The sequence below is a fragment of the Protomyctophum bolini genome (assembly GCF_963924005.1).
Source record: "Protomyctophum bolini genome assembly, chromosome: 18".
In the NCBI taxonomy this organism is placed as follows: Eukaryota; Metazoa; Chordata; class Actinopteri; order Myctophiformes; family Myctophidae; genus Protomyctophum; species Protomyctophum bolini.
The window spans coordinates 34,275,543-34,294,945 of record NC_137879.1 but is presented as its reverse complement, the minus strand read 5'-3'; the positions used below and the strand labels follow the sequence as shown (position 1 = coordinate 34,294,945).

The 19,403-nt window shown below is 47.2% G+C and overlaps 1 protein-coding gene across 2 annotated transcripts in view; it reads left to right on the top strand.

The window, feature by feature from the left end:
• Positions 1-19,403, top strand: part of spata20 (spermatogenesis associated 20) — a 268,685-nt gene that overhangs the window by 18,328 nt on the left and 230,954 nt on the right. For both annotated transcript variants that reach the window (XM_080788996.1, XM_080788995.1), the window contains exon 9: positions 610-684. In XM_080788996.1, coding sequence (XP_080645122.1) covers positions 610-684 — 75 coding nt within the window. The remainder of the gene's footprint in view (positions 1-609; positions 685-19,403) is intronic.

Genomic DNA, 19,403 nt, shown 5'->3' with positions numbered 1-19,403 from the left:
TGGTGGTGAATCATTGGTGCGGTTCGGGCCTCGTTTTTTTAGTTTTCGTCCGTGAAAATAGGTATAGTAGACGAACATTAATCACTACGCCACAGTGTAGCGTCCCTCTGGACTTGTTTTTGGAACGCAGTACACTACAACGGCACAGTCTGGCTTAAAGTTCTCCAGAGCATACATTTTGGCTGACCCCCTTTTTTTTGTTTTCTTCACTAGAGTGGACGGACTAATAAAGTGGAGAGATAATTAATTAGGAGGACACTCACGCACACACGCATGCACGCACGCACGCACACACACACACACACACACACACACACACACACACGCACACGCGCGCGCACGTATATAGTAACAGTAGTGACTAGTGTCTAATGAGGCTGTACAGTGCATAGTGGCTACCTCAGCACCTGGCGCTGGATGGATGCCACCATATAAATAATACAGTGGTCGTGTTGAGGCGGGTAAAGGTTGAAGTGCTACAGTATATGTCGCTGTAGCAGGTGTGTGTGCGTGTGCGTGCGCGTGTGTAACTGTGTGTGTGCGTGTGCGTGTGCGTGTGTGTGTGTGTGTGTGTGTGTGTGTGTGTGCGTGTGCGTGCGCGTCTTTCAGGTTTCAGGGGAGGAGTCCTTTGCAGATGTGGCCAGAGACATACTGCTCTACGTCTCCAGGGACCTGAGTGACAAGGTGAGCCATATCTCGTTAACGAGAGAGAGAGAGAGGGAGACACACACACACACACACACACACACAGACATTACACATTTATCAAACATAAGTAATTAATGCAATTGAATTAAGGTTAAGCTGAAGAAATGCAGCCTCATGACATCGGCAACGTGATAACATCCTCTACTGTAATGTGCGCGACATCTCTGCGCACGTACACGTGTGCACACACGCGTCGCAGTCGGCAAACCTTCCCGAGAAATCGCACTCGCGTGAAGGGGGCGCTCCTATCGTCACGCATCATCATACTGTATCACATTCCGTGGTCAGCAAACGACACACAAAGCCTGGCGCGCCTCGAAAATAAATTACAACATAATGTTTAAAATAAGAAAAGGCAGGTTGTACCAGAGTTGAGTCGCCCTGTACTGACCGCAAAGGCCTTCAGCCTTGACGTCCCAAGAAGGAACAACCAATCCTGGTGTCTAAACTGCCTCCCCCCATGGCCAGCCGGGGCGCCTGATGGAGGGGAAAGGAACTGGTTGGAATAACGTGTTCCTTTCCACGCGCTATACGTCCAACCAGGGAAACTCCCCCCTGTCAGGTGTAAAAGGAGCAACTTGGACACTCAGGCATGAAGGAAGCATGAGTTCAAGTCCGTTGCTCTCCCCAGGTTGGCGGAGGGTGTGTAGAGCCCATTCGAACATGGGGCTAAATATGTATTTCTTTACAACATTTTATAGCTATTTCTTTACTATAGTCCTACTAGACTCCAAGAAATTGCATCTGGCCACAGAAGATCACAGGATCTACTGAATGTGAAGGTAGCCTACTGGGGGGGGAAGCCACAATATGTCAGTTTGACACATTCAGTAGATCCCGTGATCTTTTGTGGCCAAATGTAATTCCTTGGGGTCTAGTAGGACTATAGTAAAGAATAAAAAAATAAATCGCTATAACATGTTGTAAAGAAATATATGTTTAGCCCCATGCTCGAATGCCCCCGCCCCCCCCCCCCCTGTCAAAAACAGCTAAAATCCCTAAAACGAAAGAAAGCAGCAAATGAAAAAAAAAAAAACTACACTCACCTTTTACTTTCCCTAATAACAACCTAAAGCATGAACCTTGGTTGAAAAAAAAAATGTACGTAGTTAATCTCCACCACTGAATGCGCGTGCGACAAACATTGTCATATGGATATTGCGTGCGTGCGTGTGCTCATGCACATACTATGCACATCATTGGAGAGGGAAAGGGGGGGGTGGGGGGGGCTTGCACCCGTTGACAAATCGGCCCCTCGTAAAAACCCATGCTTTTCCTCTTCAGGGTCAGCTCAACCTGTGTCCACTTCAACCGCCCCAAGCACGACAGGAGAGCCTTTTTTTTCTACCCCCCTCTTGATGAATGGCTTAACGGCGCCGATCAGGGCACACAATTAACCCATTCTGACCTGAGATCAGATCCATGCGAGGTTTCCACTGGACACACACTGGTCTGATTAACCCATTCTGACCTGAGATCAGATTAAAAAAAATGTCTGTCGTTCTTCGACTTTTCAAAAATAGCAGACCTACAAGCTCGTAGCGCGCCACTCGGTGGCGCGCTACGAGCTTGTAGATCTGCTATTTTTCAATAGCTAAAGCATAACATGACGCCGACACCAAAATGGGTTCCCGCTCAGAATGGGTTAAATCCACACTCATTGTGATCATTATATGCTCCAAGATTTATTACGTAATTATCCACTAATGAATTACGCTGCAACGGCCATTTAACCGCATGCAGATACCGTTTCTTTTGTGCTGCTGCTTGCTGCGGGCGCGGCCTCGCCTCGGCGAGATAGAAGTTGGTTTTGATTATGTACCGTAGAAATACAGTACATTAGAGGGATTATTACGCCCTGTATAGAATCAGGGAAGCAGTATATCTATCCGTATATAGTCTACTACACACTGTGTGTAACGTAATCGTTTAGTTATTGTTCTTTTTTTGCTGCTACGATATATTGTACCGAGGAACCGAAACAAAGCACTTTTCTGAGAGTGTCAAAGTTGGTCACTCGTATATAAGATGCAGCAAAATAACTTGTTTTTAATTTGGAACTGCTATGTTCACTTTACCGGTGGTGACGATTTTGTACATTGTACTTTTAATGATATTGTGATACTTACTATTTCGTCACCTTTAATGGCCTAGGTCATTTTATTTTATTGACATGAAACATAAACACAACGCTGCCCGTCGGGATTAAAATAAAAATTTAAATATAATTAAATATTGACTGACTGCCAATTCACTTACTGACTTACTCCTGACTTAGGCAAAAGAAAGTCACACTCTTTTTGAGTACAAAGTCACACTCTTTTTGAGTGGTGCAAGCACTCCAAGGAACAGCAGTGTCCCTCTGTCCGTCTCTATGTACCAACTAGGGCATTAAGCAACTAGTCGACTAGTAAATCCACTAGTCGACCTTGCTGGTACTAGTTGACTAGTTGATAAAAAAAGGGTTTTTTAATTTTTTCCCCCCGATTTTGTAGGCCTCAAGATCATAATCATGGATTATAGTTATAGTCACCAATGTACACACTTTTTTGAATGCACTGAATACAGGAGAGAATGAATGCACTAGTACCAACAGGGGGCGCTGTTGCACCACTCACTTCAGACGCGTCTGATTTTACTCAGATCAGCATGATCCTTTTCAATTAGGAACATGGTATAGGCCAGTGTCATCAGGCCAAAAAAATAAATGTCCTAAACAAAATGACAATAGTTTATTCATTATGCTATAGCTCTGTCCTCATGCAGACTTTGCAGACCTTAAGCATAGCAGAGACTGATAAGGGCCTGTTGTTAACCCATTCTGAACGGGGAACCCATTTTGGTGTTAAGCATCATGTTATGCTTTAGCTATTGAAAAATAGCAGATCTACAAGCTCATAGCGCGCCACCGAGTGGCGCGCTACGAGCTTGTAGGTCTGCTATTTTTTAAAAATCGAAGAACGACTGACATTTTTTTAGAATCTGCTCTCAGGTCAGAATGGGTTTTAATCAGACCAGTGTGTGTCCAGTGGAAACCTCGTATTAATCTGATCTCAGGTCAGAATGGGTTAAGAGGACGTCTGCCCCCCCTCTGTCCCTGTGACTCCGGCGTAATTAGTCCGCCCATTGATCGGCCGTTGATTGCCATTGATCGGCTCACGGAGAAGTAAAACAGAACCAATTAACCCATTCTGACCTGAGATCAGATTCATATCAAGTTTCCAATGGACACACACTGGTCTGATTAACCCATTCTGACCTGAGATCAGATTCTAAAAATGTCAGTCGTTCTTCGATTTTTCAAAAAATAGCAGACCTACAAGCTCGTAGCGCGCCACTCGGTGGCGCGCTATGAGCTTGTAGATCTGCTGTTTTTCAATAGCTAAAGCATTACATGATGCTAACACCAAAACGGGTTCCCGTTCAGAATGGGTTAAGATGTTGATGTTGATGTTTTTGTTTCGAGCTCAATAGGACTTTAAAAATAACGATTTTATTTTCATTTGTTCTGCCATGCCAGCAGTGCTGTCCCTATTATACGTCCTATCTATCTATCTAGCTCTAAAGTTGCACATTAGCCAGAATTATCACGGCTTGCCTTTTTTTTTTTAAAGCCACTTAACCCCTTCTGGACCTAAACACCTTTACTGTACACTCAGAATGTTGTTTTAACCAGCGCAAATGGCTGATCTGCAAGCTCACTAGTGTGTCACGAGGGAGCTTGTAGATCAGCTACACCAGTGATGCCTGCTCTCTTGACTACATGACATCTTTAGAGAGTCCTGTATGAGTTCTCTGGTGACGTTTGAGATTACTGCTCATGCTGAACCTAGAGTCACACTGGTCACAGGCGTAGGGCTTCTCTCCTGTATGAAATCTCTGGTTATTTCTCAGAGTACTGCTGTCGCTGAACCTAATCCCACACTGGTCACAGGCGTAGGGCTTCTCTCCTGCATGCATTCTCTGGTGACGTTTGAGATGAACGCTGTAGCTGAACCTAGACCCACACTGGTCACAGGCATAGGCTTCTCTCCTGTATGAGTTATCTGGTGACGTTTGAGATGACTGCTCCTGCTGAACCTAGAGTCACACTGGTCACAGGCGTAGGGCTTCTCTCCTGTATGAGTTATCTGGTGACGTTTGAGAGTACCGCTCTCGCTGAACCTAGTCTCACACTGGTCACAGGCGTAGGGCTTCTCTCCTGTATGAGTTCTCTGGTGACTTTTGAGATGACTGCTCATGCGGAACCATTTCCCACATTGGTCACAGTGGTATGGCTTCAACCCTGTATGACTTATTTGGTGGTTTTTGAGAGCAGAGCTCTGACTGAACCGTTTCCCACACTGGTCACAGGCGTAGGGCTTCTCTCCTGTATGAATTCTCCGGTGAACTTTGAGATGATTACTTTCACTAAACCATTTCCCACATTGGTCACAGTGGTATAGCTTCAACCCTGTATGAATGTTTTGGTGGTTTTTGAGAGTACAGCTCTGACTGAACCGTTTCCCACACTGGTCACAGCCGTAGGGCTTCTCTCCTGTATGAATTCTCCAGTGAACTTTGAGACCATTACTTTCACTAAACCGTTCCCCACACTGGTCACAGGCGTAGGGCTTCTCTCCTGTATGCATTCTCTGGTGAATTTCAAGAGCATCGTTCCTGCTGAACCGTTTCCCACACTGGTCACACGCGTAGGGCTTCTCTCCTTTATGCATTCTCTGGTGACGTTTGAGATTATTGTTCCTGCTGAACTGTTTCCCACACTGGTCACAAGCATAGGGTTTCTCTCCTGTATGAATTCTCCAGTGAACTTTGAGACCATTACTTTCACTAAACCGTTCCCCACACTGGTCACAGGCGTAGGGCTTCTCTCCTGTATGCATTCTCTGGTGAGATTTGAGATGACTGCTCTGGTTGAACCTAGTCCCGCACTGGTCACAGGCGTAGGGCTTCTCTCCTGTATGAATTTTCTGGTGACATTTGAGTTGACTGCTCTGTCTGAACCGTTTCCCACACTGGTCACAGGCGTAGGGCTTCTCTCCTGTATGAATTCTCCGGTGACATTTGAGACCATTACTTTCACTAAACTGTTCCCCACACTGGTCACAGGCGTAGGGCTTCTCTCCTGTATGAATTCTCTGGTGAATTTTGAGAGTATTTTTCTGGCTGAATCTAGTCCCACACTGGTCACAGGCGTAGGGCTTCTCTCCTGTATGAATTCTCTGGTGAATTTTGAGAGTATATTTCTGGCTGAATCTAGTCCCACATTGGTCACAGGCGTAGGGCTTCTCTCCAGTGTGACCCCTGGCAAGCCCCCTGGTCATCGTGGCATCAGCCCCTGTCTTCAGTGCGTCTTGCATGAGTCCTGTGTGCTGTGTCCTGAGTCTTGCCTGGGTCCTGTAGACTCTGATGATCTGAGCAGTGTAGTCGCGATCTCCACAGAACCTCTCCAGGTTCTTCTTCTATCTGGTTCACTAGATGCGTGTCATGATGACGATGCCCAGTCAACTGAGAACGTGTCACCATGACGACGCCAGGCGTGTATATCCATATATGGAGGTTTCTATACACTAGTCTGATGTCAGCGCTGGATATCCATATATGGAGATATAAGTTGTCTCCATATATGGAGATATAAGTTGTCTCCATATATGGAGCTATAGGTTGTCTCCATATATGGAGCTACAGGATGTCTCCATATATAGAGCTACAGGATGTCTCCATATATGGAGCTATAGGTTGTCTCCATATATGGAGCTATAGGATGTCTCCATATATGGAGCTATAGGTTGTCTCCATATATGGAGCTATAGGATGTCTCCATATATGGAGCTATAGGTGAAATAACGAAGGCTTTCACCCAGAGCTCCATATATGGAGACAACCTATAGCTATAGCAGCTGATGACCCCCATGCCAAAGCGCCAGCGCTCGCCCAGCACTCAAAATCCCCATATATGGGGAAAGCCCCATATATGGTGCCCAGGTCTCGTGAGGTCGCTTCTCGCCCCTTTCTCACTCTACTACATAACATTTAAAGGACCACTTCACCACTTTTCAACCTATCTTCATATAATAGGTCCTCACTAATAATCATGATAAAATGGCCCAATTTTTCTCTACTCGGTCTGTGTCTCATAGGAGGGCTGTGGGCAGTTTAGAAACCGTCTTCCAGTGACATCATCATTAGGCAAGAAGGAGCTTGTAGATCAGCTACACCAGTGATGCCTGCTCTCTGACTACATGACATCTTTAGAGTCCTGTATGAGTTCTCTGGTGACGTTTGAGATTACTGCTCATGCTGAACCTAGAGTCACACTGGTCACAGGCGTAGGGCATCTCTCCTGTATGAGTTCTCTGGTGAAGTTTGAGATGACTGCTCATGCTGAACCTAGAGTCACACTGGTCACAGGCGTAGGGCTTCTCTCCTGTATGAGTTCTCTGGTGACGTTTGAGATTACTGCTCATGCTGAACCTAGAGTCACACTGGTCACAGGCGTAGGGCATCTCTCCTGTATGAGTTCTCTGGTGAAGTTTGAGATGACTGCTCATGCTGAACCTAGTCCCACAATGGTCACATACGTAGGGCTTCTCTCCTGTATGAGTTCTCTGGTGACTTTTGAGATGACTGCTCATGCTGAACCTAGAGTCACACTGGTCACAGGCGTAGGGCTTCTCTCCTGTATGAGTTCTCTGGTGAAGTTTGAGATCACTGCTCATGCTGAACCGTTTCCCACACTGGTCACAGGCGTAGGGCTTCTCTCCTGTATGAGTTCTCTGGTGACATTTGAGATTACTGCTCTGGCTGAACCGTTTCCCACACTGGTCACATACGTAGGGCTTCTCTCCTGTATGAATTCTCTGGTGAGTTCTCAGATTACTGATGTTGCTGCACCTAATCCCACACTGGTCACAGGCGTGGGGCTTCTCTCCTGTATGCATTCTCTGGTGACGTTTGAGATGATCGCTGTCACTGAACCTAGAGCCACACTGGTCACAGTGGTATGGCTTCTCTCCTGTATGAGTTCTCTGGTGACTTTTGAGACTACTGCTCATGCTGAACCATTCCCCACACTGGTCACAGTGGTATGGCTTCTCTCCTGTATGAGTTCTCTGGTGACTTTTGAGATGACTGCTCAGGCTGAACCATTTCCCACATTGGTCACAGTGGTATGGCTTCAACCCTGTATGACTCATTTGGTGGTTTTTGAGAGTACAGCTCTGACTGAACCGTTTCCCACACTGGTCACAGGCGTAGGGCTTCTCTCCTTTATGAATTCTCCGGTGAACTTTGAGACCATTACTTCCACTAAACCGTTTCCCACACTGGTCACAGGCGTAGGGCTTCTCTCCTGTATGCATTCTCTGGTGACATTTGAGATGACTGCTCTGGTTGAACCTAGTCCCGCACTGGTCACAGGCGTAGGGCTTCTCTCCTGTATGTATTCTCTGGTGAAGTTCAAGAGCATAGTTCCTGCTGAACCGTTTCCCACACTGGTCACAAGCATAGGGCTTCTCTCCTGTATGTATTCTCTGGTGAAGTTCAAGAGCATAGTTCCTGCTGAACCGTTTCCCACACTGGTCACAAGCATAGGGCTTCTCTCCTGTATGAATTCTCTGGTGACTTTTGAGAGTTGCACTTTCACTAAACCGTTCCCCACACTGGTCACAGGCGTAGGGCTTCTCTCCTGTATGCATTCTCTGGTGAGATTTGAGATGACTGCTCTGGTTGAACCTAGTCTCACACTGGTCACAGGCGTAGGGCTTCTCTCCTGTATGAATTTTCTGGTGACATTTGAGTTGACTGCTCTGTCTGAACCGTTTCCCACACTGGTCACAGGCGTAGGGCTTCTCTCCTGTATGAATTCTCTGGTGTAATTTGAGACTATTACTTTCACTAAACTGTTCCCCACACTGGTCACAGGCGTAGGGCTTCTCTCCTGTATGAATTCTCTGGTGAATTTTGAGAGAATATTTCCTGCTGAACCGTTTCCCACACTGGTCACAGGCATAGGGCTTCTCTCCAGTGTGAATTCTCTGGTGACATTTCAGATGACCTTTCTGGCTGAATCTAGTCCCACATTGGTCACAGGTGTAGGGCTTCTCTCCAGTGTGACCCCTGGCAAGCCAAGTCATCGTGACATCAGCCCCTGTCTTGAGTGCGTCCTGCATGAGTCCTGTGTGCTGTGTCCTGAGTCTTGCCTGGGTCCTGTAGACTCTGATGATCTGAGCAGTGTAGTCGCGATCTCCACAGAACCTCTCCAGGTTCTTCTTCTATCTGGTTCACTAGATGCGTGTGTCATGATGACGATGCCCAGTCAACTGAGAACGTGTCACCATGACGACGCCAGGCGTGTATATCCATATATGGAGGTTTCTATACACTAGTCTGATGTCAGCGCTGGATATCCATATATGGAGATATAAGTTGTCTCCATATATGGAGCTACAGGATGTCTCCATATATGGAGCTATAGGTGAAATATCGAAGGCTTTCACCCAGAGCTCCATATATGGAGACAACCCTATAGCTATAGCAGCTGATGACCCCCATGCCAAAGCGCCAGCGCTTGCCCAGCACTCAAAATCCCCATATATGGGGAAAGCCCCATATATGGGGAAATCCCCATATATGGGGAAAGCCCCATATATGGTGCCCAGGTCTCGTGAGGTCGCTTCTTGCCCCTTTCTCACTCTACTACATAACATTTAAAGGACCACTTCACCACTTTTTCAACCTATCTTCATATAATAGGTCCTCACTAATAATCATGATCTACTCAGTCTGTGTCTCATAGGAGGGCTGTGGGCAGTTTAGAAACCGTCTTCCAGTGACATCATCATTAGGCAAGAAGGAGCTTGTAGATCAGCTACACCAGTGATGCCTGCTCTCTGACTACATGACATCTTTAGAGAGTCCTGTATGAGTTCTCTGGTGACGTTTGAGATTACTGCTCATGCTGAACCTAGAGTCACACTGGTCACAGGCGTAGGGCTTCTCTCCTGTATGAGTTCTCTGGTGACGTTTGAGATTACTGCTCATGCTGAACCTAGAGTCACACTGGTCACAGGCGTAGGGCTTCTCTCCTGTATGAGTTCTCTGGTGACGTTTGAGATTACTGCTCATGCTGAACCTAGAGTCACACTCGTCACAGGCGTAGGGCTTCTCTCCTGTATGAGTTCTCTGGTGACGTTTGAGATTACTGCTCATGCTGAACCTAGAGTCACACTGGTCACAGGCGTAGGGCATCTCTCCTGTATGAGTTCTCTGGTGAAGTTTGAGATGACTGCTCATGCTGAACCTAGTCCCACACTGGTCACATACGTAGGGCTTCTCTCCTGTATGAGTTCTCTGGTGACTTTTGAGATGACTGCTCATGCTGAACCTAGAGTCACACTGGTCACAGGCGTAGGGCTTCTCTCCTGTATGAGTTCTCTGGTGAAGTTTGAGATGACTGCTCATGCTGAACCGTTTCCCACACTGGTCACAGGCGTAGGGCTTCTCTCCTGTATGAGTTATCTGGTGACATTTGAGATTACTGCTCTGGCTGAACCCTTTTCCCACACTGGTCACATACGTAGGGCTTCTCTCCTGTATGAATTCTCTGGTGAGTTCTCAGATTACTGATGTTGCTGCACCTAATCCCACACTGGTCACAGGCGTGGGGCTTCTCTCCTGTATGCATTCTCTGGTGACGTTTGAGATGATCGCTGTCACTGAACCTAGAGCCACACTGGTCACAGTGGTATGGCTTCTCTCCTGTATGAGTTCTCTGGTGACTTTTGAGACTACTGCTCATGCTGAACCATTCCCCACACTGGTCACAGTGGTATGGCTTCTCTCCTGTATGAGTTCTCTGGTGACTTTTGAGATGACTGCTCAGGCTGAACCATTTCCCACATTGGTCACAGTGGTATGGCTTCAACCCTGTATGACTCATTTGGTGGTTTTTGAGAGTACAGCTCTGACTGAACTGTTTCCCACACTGGTCACAGGCGTAGGGCTTCTCTCCTGTATGAATTCTCCGGTGAACTTTGAGACCATTACTTCCACTAAACCGTTTCCCACACTGGTCACAGGCGTAGGGCTTCTCTCCTGTATGAATTCTCTGGTGACTTTTGAGAGTTGCACTTTTACTAAACCGTTCCCCACACTGATCACAGGCGTAGGGCTTCTCTCCTGTATGCATTCTCTGGTGACATTTGAGATGACTGCTCTGGTTGAACCTAGTCCCGCACTGGTCACAGGCGTAGGGCTTCTCTCCTGTATGTATTCTCTGGTGAAGTTCAAGAGCATAGTTCCTGCTGAACCGTTTCCCACACTGGTCACAATCATAGGGCTTCTCTCCCGTATGCATTCTCTGGTGACGTTTGAGAGTATTGTTCCTGCTGAACTGTTTCCCACACTGGTCACAAGCATAGGGCTTCTCTCCCGTATGAATTCTCTGGTGACTTTTGAGAGTTGCACTTTCACTAAACCGTTCCCCACACTGGTCACAGGCGTAGGGCTTCTCTCCTGTATGCATTCTCTGGTGAGATTTGAGATGACTGCTCTGGTTGAACCTAGTCTCACACTGGTCACAGGCGTAGGGCTTCTCTCCTGTATGAATTTTCTGGTGACATTTGAGTTGACTGCTCTGTCTGAACCGTTTCCCACACTGGTCACAGGCGTAGGGCTTCTCTCCTGTATGAATTCTCTGGTGTAATTTGAGACCATTACTTTCACTAAACTGTTCCCCACACTGGTCACAGGCGTAGGGCTTCTCTCCTGTATGAATTCTCTGGTGAATTTTGAGAGAATATTTCCTGCTGAACCGTTTCCCACACTGGTCACAGGCATAGGGCTTCTCTCCAGTGTGAATTCTCTGGTGACATTTCAGATGACCTTTCTGGATGAATCTAGTCCCACATTGGTCACAGGCGTAGGGCTTCTCTCCAGTGTGACCCCTGGCAAGCCCCCTGGTCATCTTGACATCAGCCCCTGTCTTGAGTGCGTCCTGCATGAGTCCTGTGTGCTGTGTCCTGAGTCTTGCCTGGGTCCTGTAGACTCTGATGATCTGAGCAGTGTAGTCGCGATCTCCACAGAACCTCTCCAGGTTCTTCTTCTATCTGGTTCACTAGATGCGTGTGTCATGATGACGACGCCCAGTCAACTGAGAACGTGTCACCATGACGACGCCAGGCGTGTATATCCATATATGGAGGTTTCTATACACTAGTCTAATGTCAGCACTGGATATCCATATATGGAGATTTGGGATGTATCCAAATATGGAGCTATAGGATGTCTCCATATATGGAGATATAGGTTGTCTCCATATATGGAGATATAGGTTGTCTCCATATATGGAGCTATAGGATGTCTCCATATATGGAGATATAGGTTGTCTCCATATATGGAGATATAGGTTGTCTCCATATATGGAGCTATAGGATGTCTCCATATATGGAGCTATAGGATGTCTCCATATATGGAGATATAGGATGTCTCCATATATGGAGCTATAGGTGAAATAACGAAGGCTTTCACCCAGAGCTCCATATATGGAGACAACCCTATAGCTATAGCAGCTGATGACCCCCATGCCAAAGCGCCAGCGCTCGCCCAGCACTCAAAATCCCCATATATAGGGAAAGCCCCATATATGGGGAAAGCCCCATATATGGTGCCCAGGTCTCGTGAGGTCGCTTCTCGCCCCTTTCTCACTCTACTACATAACATTTAAAGGACCACTTCACCACTTTTCAACCTATCTTCATATTATAGGTCCTCACTAATAATCATGATAAAATGGCCCAATTTTTCTCTACTCAGTCTGTGTCTCATAGGAGGGCTGTGGGCAGTTTAGAAACCGTCTTCCAGTGACATCATCATTAGGCAAGAAGGAGCTTGTAGATCAGCTACACCAGTGATACCTGCTCTCTGACTACATGACATCTTTAGAGAGTCCTGTATGAGTTCTCTGGTGACGTTTGAGATTACTGCTCATGCTGAACCTAGAGTCACACTGGTCACAGGCGTAGGGCATCTCTCCTGTATGAGTTCTCTGGTGAAGTTTGAGATTACTGCTCATGCTGAACCTAGAGTCACACTGGTCACAGGCGTAGGGCTTCTCTCCTGTATGAGTTCTCTGGTGACTTTTGAGATGATTGCTCATGCTGAACCTAGAGTCACACTGGTCACAGGCGTAGGGCTTCTCTCCTGTATGAGTTCTCTGGTGAAGTTTGAGATCACTGCTCATGCTGAACCGTTTCCCACACTGGTCACAGGCGTAGGGCTTCTCTCCTGTATGAGTTCTCTGGTTACATTTGAGATTACTGCTCTGGCTGAACCGTTTCCCACACTGGTCACATACGTAGGGCTTCTCTCCTGTATGAATTCTCTGGTGAGTTCTCAGATTACTGATGTTGCTGCACCTAATCCCACACTGGTCACAGGCGTGGGGCTTCTCTCCTGTATGCATTCTCTGGTGACGTTTGAGATGATCGCTGTCACTGAACCTAGAGCCACACTGGTCACAGTGGTATGGCTTCTCTCCTGTATGAGTTCTCTGGTGACTTTTGAGACTACTGCTCATGCTGAACCATTCTCCACACTGGTCACAGTGGTATGGCTTCTCTCCTGTATGAGTTCTCTGGTGACTTTTGAGATGACTGCTCAGGCTGAACCATTTCCCACATTGGTCACAGTGGTATGGCTTCAACCCTGTATGACTCATTTGGTGGTTTTTGAGAGTACAGCTCTGACTGAACCGTTTCCCACACTGGTCACAGGCGTAGGGCTTCTCTCCTTTATGAATTCTCCGGTGAACTTTGAGACCATTACTTCCACTAAACCGTTTCCCACACTGGTCACAGGCGTAGGGCTTCTCTCCTGTATGCATTCTCTGGTGACATTTGAGATGACTGCTCTGGTTGAACCTAGTCCCGCACTGGTCACAGGCGTAGGGCTTCTCTCCTGTATGTATTCTCTGGTGAAGTTCAAGAGCATAGTTCCTGCTGAACCGTTTCCCACACTGGTCACAAGCATAGGGCTTCTCTCCTGTATGTATTCTCTGGTGAAGTTCAAGAGCATAGTTCCTGCTGAACCGTTTCCCACACTGGTCACAAGCATAGGGCTTCTCTCCTGTATGAATTCTCTGGTGACTTTTGAGAGTTGCACTTTCACTAAACCGTTCCCCACACTGGTCACAGGCGTAGGGCTTCTCTCCTGTATGCATTCTCTGGTGAGATTTGAGATGACTGCTCTGGTTGAACCTAGTCTCACACTGGTCACAGGCGTAGGGCTTCTCTCCTGTATGAATTTTCTGGTGACATTTGAGTTGACTGCTCTGTCTGAACCGTTTCCCACACTGGTCACAGGCGTAGGGCTTCTCTCCTGTATGAATTCTCTGGTGTAATTTGAGACTATTACTTTCACTAAACTGTTCCCCACACTGGTCACAGGCGTAGGGCTTCTCTCCTGTATGAATTCTCTGGTGAATTTTGAGAGAATATTTCCTGCTGAACCGTTTCCCACACTGGTCACAGGCATAGGGCTTCTCTCCAGTGTGAATTCTCTGGTGACATTTCAGATGACCTTTCTGGCTGAATCTAGTCCCACACTGGTCACAGGCGTAGGGCTTCTCTCCTGTATGAATTCTCTGGTGTAATTTGAGACCATTACTTTCACTAAACTGTTCCCCACACTGGTCACAGGCGTAGGGCTTCTCTCCTGTATGAATTCTCTGGTGAATTTTGAGAGAATATTTCCTGCTGAACCGTTTCCCACACTGGTCACAGGTATAGGGCTTCTCTCCAGTGTGAATTCTCTGGTGACATTTCAGATGACCTTTCTGGATGAATCTAGTCCCACATTGGTCACAGGTGTAGGGCTTCTCTCCAGTGTGACCCCTGGCAAGCCCCCTGGTCATCGTGGCATCAGCCCCTGTCTTCAGTGCGTCTTGCATGAGTCCTGTGTGCTGTGTCCTGAGTCTTGCCTGGGTCCTGTAGACTCTGATGATCTGAGCAGTGTAGTCGCGATCCCCACAGAACCTCTCCAGGTTCTTCTTCTATCTGGTTCACTAGATGCGTGTGTCATGATGACGATGCCCAGTCAACTGAGAACGTGTCACCATGACGACGCCAGGCGTGTATATCCATATATGGAGGTTTCTATACACTATAGTCTGATGTCAGCACTCGATATCCATATATGGAGATATAAGTTGTCTCCATATATGGAGCTACAGGATGTCTCCATATATGGAGCTACAGGATGTCTCCATATATGGAGCTACAGGATGTCTCCATATATGGAGCTATAGGATGTCTCCATATATGGAGCTATAGGTGAAATATCGAAGGCTTTCACCCAGAGCTCCATATATGGAGACAACCCTATAGCTATAGCAGCTGATGACCGCCATGCCAAAGCGCCAGCGCTCGCCCAGCACTCAAAATCGCCATATATGGGGAAAGCCCCATATATGGTGCCCAGGTCTCGTGAGGTCGCTTCTCGCCCCTTTCTCACTCTACTACATAACATTTAAAGGACCACTTCACCACTTTTCAACCTATCTTCATATAATAGGTCCTCACTAATAATCATGATAAAATGGCCCAATTCTTTCTCTACTCAGTCTGTGTCTCATAGGAGGGCTGTGGGCAGTTTAGAAACCGTCTTCCAGTGACATCATCATTAGGCAAGAAGGAGCTTGTAGATCAGCTACACCAGTGATGCCTGCTCTCTGACTACATGACATCTTTAGAGAGTCCTGTATGAGTTCTCTGGTGACGTTTGAGATTACTGCTCATGCTGAACCTAGAGTCACACTGGTCACAGGCGTAGGGCTTCTCTCCTGTATGAGTTCTCTGGTGACGTTTGAGATGACTGCTCATGCTGAACCTAGAGTCACACTGGTCACAGGCGTAGGGCTTCTCTCCTGTATGAGTTCTCTGGTGACGTTTGAGATTACTGCTCATGCTGAACCTAGAGTCACACTGGTCACAGGCGTAGGGCTTCTCTCCTGTATGAGTTCTCTGGTGAAGTTTGAGATGACTGCTCATGCTGAACCTAGTCCCACAATGGTCACATACGTAGGGCTTCTCTCCTGTATGAGTTCTCTGGTGACTTTTGAGATGACTGCTCATGCTGAACCTAGAGTCACACTGGTCACAGGCGTAGGGCTTCTCTCCTGTATGAGTTCTCTGGTGACTTTTGAGATGACTGCTCAGGCTGAACCATTTCCCACATTGGTCACAGTGGTATGGCTTCAACCCTGTATGACTCATTTGGTGGTTTTTGAGAGTACAGCTCTGACTGAACTGTTTCCCACACTGGTCACAGGCGTAGGGCTTCTCTCCTGTATGAATTCTCCGGTGAACTTTGAGACCATTACTTCCACTAAACCGTTTCCCACACTGGTCACAGGCGTAGGGCTTCTCTCCTGTATGAATTCTCTGGTGACTTTTGAGAGTTGCACTTTTACTAAACCGTTCCCCACACTGATCACAGGCGTAGGGCTTCTCTCCTGTATGCATTCTCTGGTGACATTTGAGATGACTGCTCTGGTTGAACCTAGTCCCGCACTGGTCACAGGCGTAGGGCTTCTCTCCTGTATGTATTCTCTGGTGAAGTTCAAGAGCATAGTTCCTGCTGAACCGTTTCCCACACTGGTCACAATCATAGGGCTTCTCTCCCGTATGCATTCTCTGGTGACGTTTGAGAGTATTGTTCCTGCTGAACTGTTTCCCACACTGGTCACAAGCATAGGGCTTCTCTCCCGTATGAATTCTCTGGTGACTTTTGAGAGTTGCACTTTCACTAAACCGTTCCCCACACTGGTCACAGGCGTAGGGCTTCTCTCCTGTATGCATTCTCTGGTGAGATTTGAGATGACTGCTCTGGTTGAACCTAGTCTCACACTGGTCACAGGCGTAGGGCTTCTCTCCTGTATGAATTTTCTGGTGACATTTGAGTTGACTGCTCTGTCTGAACCGTTTCCCACACTGGTCACAGGCGTAGGGCTTCTCTCCTGTATGAATTCTCTGGTGTAATTTGAGACCATTACTTTCACTAAACTGTTCCCCACACTGGTCACAGGCGTAGGGCTTCTCTCCTGTATGAATTCTCTGGTGAATTTTGAGAGAATATTTCCTGCTGAACCGTTTCCCACACTGGTCACAGGCATAGGGCTTCTCTCCAGTGTGAATTCTCTGGTGACATTTCAGATGACCTTTCTGGATGAATCTAGTCCCACATTGGTCACAGGCGTAGGGCTTCTCTCCAGTGTGACCCCTGGCAAGCCCCCTGGTCATCTTGACATCAGCCCCTGTCTTGAGTGCGTCCTGCATGAGTCCTGTGTGCTGTGTCCTGAGTCTTGCCTGGGTCCTGTAGACTCTGATGATCTGAGCAGTGTAGTCGCGATCTCCACAGAACCTCTCCAGGTTCTTCTTCTATCTGGTTCACTAGATGCGTGTGTCATGATGACGACGCCCAGTCAACTGAGAACGTGTCACCATGACGACGCCAGGCGTGTATATCCATATATGGAGGTTTCTATACACTAGTCTAATGTCAGCACTGGATATCCATATATGGAGATTTGGGATGTATCCAAATATGGAGCTATAGGATGTCTCCATATATGGAGATATAGGTTGTCTCCATATATGGAGATATAGGTTGTCTCCATATATGGAGCTATAGGATGTCTCCATATATGGAGATATAGGTTGTCTCCATATATGGAGATATAGGTTGTCTCCATATATGGAGCTATAGGATGTCTCCATATATGGAGCTATAGGATGTCTCCATATATGGAGATATAGGATGTCTCCATATATGGAGCTATAGGTGAAATAACGAAGGCTTTCACCCAGAGCTCCATATATGGAGACAACCCTATAGCTATAGCAGCTGATGACCCCCATGCCAAAGCGCCAGCGCTCGCCCAGCACTCAAAATCCCCATATATAGGGAAAGCCCCATATATGGGGAAAGCCCCATATATGGTGCCCAGGTCTCGTGAGGTCGCTTCTCGCCCCTTTCTCACTCTACTACATAACATTTAAAGGACCACTTCACCACTTTTCAACCTATCTTCATATTATAGGTCCTCACTAATAATCATGATAAAATGGCCCAATTTTTCTCTACTCAGTCTGTGTCTCATAGGAGGGCTGTGGGCAGTTTAGAAACCGTCTTCCAGTGACATCATCATTAGGCAAGAAGGAGCTTGTAGATCAGCTACACCAGTGATACCTGCTCTCTGACTACATGACATCTTTAGAGAGTCCTGTATGAGTTCTCTGGTGACGTTTGAGATTACTGCTCATGCTGAACCTAGAGTCACACTGGTCACAGGCGTAGGGCATCTCTCCTGTATGAGTTCTCTGGTGAAGTTTGAGATTACTGCTCATGCTGAACCTAGAGTCACACTGGTCACAGGCGTAGGGCTTCTCTCCTGTATGAGTTCTCTGGTGACTTTTGAGATGATTGCTCATGCTGAACCTAGAGTCACACTGGTCACAGGCGTAGGGCTTCTCTCCTGTATGAGTTCTCTGGTGAAGTTTGAGATCACTGCTCATGCTGAACCGTTTCCCACACTGGTCACAGGCGTAGGGCTTCTCTCCTGTATGAGTTCTCTGGTTACATTTGAGATTACTGCTCTGGCTGAACCGTTTCCCACACTGGTCACATACGTAGGGCTTCTCTCCTGTATGAATTCTCTGGTGAGTTCTCAGATTACTGATGTTGCTGCACCTAATCCCACACTGGTCACAGGCGTGGGGCTTCTCTCCTGTATGCATTCTCTGGTGACGTTTGAGATGATCGCTGTCACTGAACCTAGAGCCACACTGGTCACAGTGGTATGGCTTCTCTCCTGTATGAGTTCTCTGGTGACTTTTGAGACTACTGCTCATGCTGAACCATTCTCCACACTGGTCACAGTGGTATGGCTTCTCTCCTGTATGAGTTCTCTGGTGACTTTTGAGATGACTGCTCAGGCTGAACCATTTCCCACATTGGTCACAGTGGTATGGCTTCAACCCTGTATGACTCATTTGGTGGTTTTTGAGAGTACAGCTCTGACTGAACCGTTTCCCACACTGGTCACAGGCGTAGGGCTTCTCTCCTTTATGAATTCTCCGGTGAACTTTGAGACCATTACTTCCACTAAACCGTTTCCCACACTGGTCACAGGCGTAGGGCTTCTCTCCTGTATGCATTCTCTGGTGACATTTGAGATGACTGCTCTGGTTGAACCTAGTCCCGCACTGGTCACAGGCGTAGGGCTTCTCTCCTGTATGTATTCTCTGGTGAAGTTCAAGAGCATAGTTCCTGCTGAACCGTTTCCCACACTGGTCACAAGCATAGGGCTTCTCTCCTGTATGTATTCTCTGGTGAAGTTCAAGAGCATAGTTCCTGCTGAACCGTTTCCCACACTGGTCACAAGCATAGGGCTTCTCTCCTGTATGAATTCTCTGGTGACTTTTGAGAGTTGCACTTTCACTAAACCGTTCCCCACACTGGTCACAGGCGTAGGGCTTCTCTCCTGTATGCATTCTCTGGTGAGATTTGAGATGACTGCTCTGGTTGAACCTAGTCTCACACTGGTCACAGGCGTAGGGCTTCTCTCCTGTATGAATTTTCTGGTGACATTTGAGTTGACTGCTCTGTCTGAACCGTTTCCCACACTGGTCACAGGC